This window comes from Echinococcus granulosus (assembly GCF_000524195.1).
Source record: "Echinococcus granulosus chromosome Unknown EG_S00254, whole genome shotgun sequence".
NCBI classification, from domain to species: domain Eukaryota; kingdom Metazoa; phylum Platyhelminthes; class Cestoda; order Cyclophyllidea; family Taeniidae; genus Echinococcus; species Echinococcus granulosus.
Window position 1 is genome coordinate 49,423 of NW_020170634.1, and position 3,385 is coordinate 52,807.

Genomic DNA, 3,385 nt, shown 5'->3' on the forward strand with positions numbered 1-3,385 from the left:
TTACCACATAAGTTCCCGTTCTAGCGCATATTGTTGTAGGATCAAGTGCTGTTGTATTGAACTGTTGCTTTTACGTCAGCCATTTCGTTTTTAGCGTCACTGAATGCGCAGTGGGTAGTTTACAATGACCTGTCACATTACGTTGGATAAATAGACAATAAGGCAAGCCATAGCAGCTAGGTGATACAATCGCAATTGACGTGCCATTGGACTTGTGCAAAGATGTATGTATGCCAGCGTGTTGAACGGTCTCTGTATACAGGCATGCGTGCGGGTGGCTATTGTTTGGAATGCTGTCTCCCTGTGCGAATTTTCTTCAGCTCCATCTGGACCAGACGAGTGTGTGCATCGGTGTTACGTGAAAGGAAGTTGGGAGGATGTGCGATGGACGAGGAAGAATCTGCCGAATGATTCAAAGGTGAGGTAGCACGCGATCGTCCCCTCGCCCATCTTGCCACGACATGGTCAGCACATACAAATTGGTCCCAGCCCTTAGGGCCTGCTCGAACGTTGCAATCACTGTGAGACTGCTGACATTCGATCAGTAGATTCGTGCCCCCTCCACCACATGATCACCATTTCTTGCATTTTTCCTGCCCATTCATAATACATCTTCCTCTGTTCTGGTATGCCTTGTCACAAATTGAAGTAGGCTTGCACATCCCTTATTATATGGTAGGTGATAAGGTGGTGATAAGTTGACGAGTTGTCTCACGGACCAGGCAGGAACAAATAGTGGGGCAATTTTGGGGACAATAAGCTAGTGGGAGGTATCTGTGTTGACAAAATACGCGGCAAAATGGGTAGAGGGGATATGTTTTGCTTGTGAGTGAATGTAAAGTACCCGTAGTCACCATGCACAAAGGGAGCCTTGTGTAGTTTCACACTGAAAAGGAAGAAATATTGGTTGTGCTAATTTCAAATTTAAGCTAATGGTGCAAGGCAAAAGCCGTAGTCACAGATGAGTCTCAAAATGGTGAAAAGGGTTTGTTGCGCATAACGTGTAAATTTAGGGTTAGTGCTGCTGGTGTTTTGCTCTTGAAAATGACACAGGTTGAGCTGAAGTCCATGTCAAAGGACATTCTGTGTCGATATCTTGCTGCAGTTTCGGCTTTGTCATGAATCCATGGATTTTGCATGCGTGAGGAAACTCTACTTTCTCTGACGAAGCAAATCAGCTTTAAATGCTTGGCCAAGTAAAATTGGTTAAAGTGGAATTGATGAAGCGAAGAAATGAAGACAGAGACAGGCGAGTCAGTGGTGGCTGGTTACTGGAGTGCTGAAAGTAAAGCCTTGCTTTCATGTTGCAGCATAGACGGTAGACGTTGGCAATTGGCGAGGATCTCTTTAAACTGTTTTGCATTGAAATTTGACACTCTGATGTGGCAAAGTGGCCTCCATGCTCACTTGATTATTGGTATGCAAACACACCGCTACCGAATGCAAATGGATTGTTTTAAAAAGGGATTTTAAGTGAAAAAGCCAACACCTCAAGTCTTCCAACAGATCCACTTTAACTTGCAGCTGGTCGGCAGTCGCGTCTCCTGATGCTATGATATGACAAGCTTATGGGAAATGGCAGAGAACCGCTAAATCCCCTGTTAAAGGTAATCCATTGTTGATTAAAGAAGGAAAGACTTTGGCATCGATGATGGAAGAAACGCTGAATGGGTGGAGTTCCAAATGCTTAAAGTGAAGCTGCTTTATGGTGGTTGGTTAGGCACTCTAGACCAAACCTGGATGATGCAGTGTTCCAAATCTAAATTACTCAATGAGCAATATAGACATTTACATGAAAAAGTGGATTTTTCATCGTACTTAACAAAGAGCAATGTTTCCGTTTAAATTTTGTCAAATATAAAAATACCGGCTCCATGGAGCTCACGGGTGGGACGCGAAATGTAGAAGTGTTTGGAAGCGCGTCAAACGTTAGTGAACTTCAGGCTTACTAGGAGGGGACCTGCAACCACTCCAATTGTTCATCTCGGTATCCAAAAAGGAAAACAAAGTAGGCTACGATTTGTAAGAAATGGAACAATTAGAACTGCTTGTCAGCACAAAGTGCAATTTCGACAGCCTGTGGGTGCAGTATTTGCGGTTAGGTGGGGAAGCAGGGGCAATATTTTCACACTTGATTAAGTGCCTAGCTGATGACGGACCGACCGCCCTACCCAACATCGCGTCGAACCGCACTATAGTTAGAAGTGGATATTCATCTCTATTTCCTCACATGCTTATGAAGTGTTTAGACTAGGCCAGCTTACATACGCGAGACGCTGTAGGAACTAGTGCATACTGAATATCTTTTCTGTGCTGTTAAGGCATTACTCTTATTCCTACTCACAATAGTAGAAGTGGAGGCTTGAGGGAATTGATGCTGACATTAAGAGCCTCGGTCAATCTGCATATAAACTGCTTATTAAAATTAAACTTCTTTATATTCGGTGTTAGCCTTTGGCATAATTTGGTGATACGCCTTCCTCCTTTACCCCAAGTGACAAAATTTAGGGAGACAGAAGTAGACATGTTAATGCCATGCCTTCGTGAATGCAACCTTGCGCTGATGCCCATGAAGCACCTAACTGTTGGATCTGCTTGCCTTCCTCTAGCAATATCACCCACCTTTACTCACCTCCACCTATCGTCGACAGGGTGGCACCAGAGACGCGCCATTAACATGTCAGTCTGTCAGTAAGCTCCTCCTCCTACTTCTTCACTAATTGGTGCGTCTTCAGCTTGTCCCGCTCTAAGGAAGGCAGAATGGGTGTTGGAGAAGACAGGCAACTGTTTTTTCCAAGGGTAAACTTCATTCCTACCTCTGTTACTTATTCTTTTGGGCTTAGAACTTACCGTTCTCTTCTTCCCTCTTTTTTTCTTTTTTTTTTAATTTTACCTCTTATTTTGCCTTGGATGGGCCTTTAAAACCTTGCGCTAACATGGACATTTTATTTGCAGACATTAAAGAGAAAGGTGTGCTTGTGTTTACTGCCAAACATTAAATGTCCAAATTATCAGTGAAAATCTAAAGCTTTGCTTACCATAAAATCAGTACTACTAAATAAGTCAAACTTTTACTAGAACCGTATTGCTTTACCACTTTGACAACCAAATAAAAACCTTTCCAATGAATGCTGATGTCGTCCTATGTAAATATGAAACACATTCGATGGCCAGGATTTAGTCCAAACTGCCTGTGAAACCTCTATTTAGCTGTGTCAGATTGAGTATTTGGAACTGAAACTTCCTTTCTGACCCGTTCTATATCAAGTACTGAGGTTTGTCTTCCTATTCTTCAATGGAATATTTCATTTAAGATACGTATTAAGTACTTTTCTGCTGTTATTTCTAGCTCGATAAATTTATGACATCAAAAGACGCAGACGGG

The 3,385-nt window shown here is 42.7% G+C and overlaps 1 protein-coding gene across 1 annotated transcript; it reads left to right on the top strand. All coding sequences in view use genetic code 11, as the record gives it.

Moving 5' to 3' along the window:
* Positions 1 to 226: 226 nt before the first annotated feature.
* Positions 227 to 2,720, top strand: EGR_10698 (hypothetical protein; the record flags this gene model as incomplete). Its single annotated transcript, XM_024499947.1, has 2 exons — positions 227 to 418; positions 2,610 to 2,720. 2 exons carry the CDS (start codon positions 227 to 229, stop codon positions 2,718 to 2,720), a joined length of 303 nt encoding a protein of 100 aa, XP_024345642.1.
* Between the last annotated feature and the right edge of the window lie 665 nt (positions 2,721 to 3,385).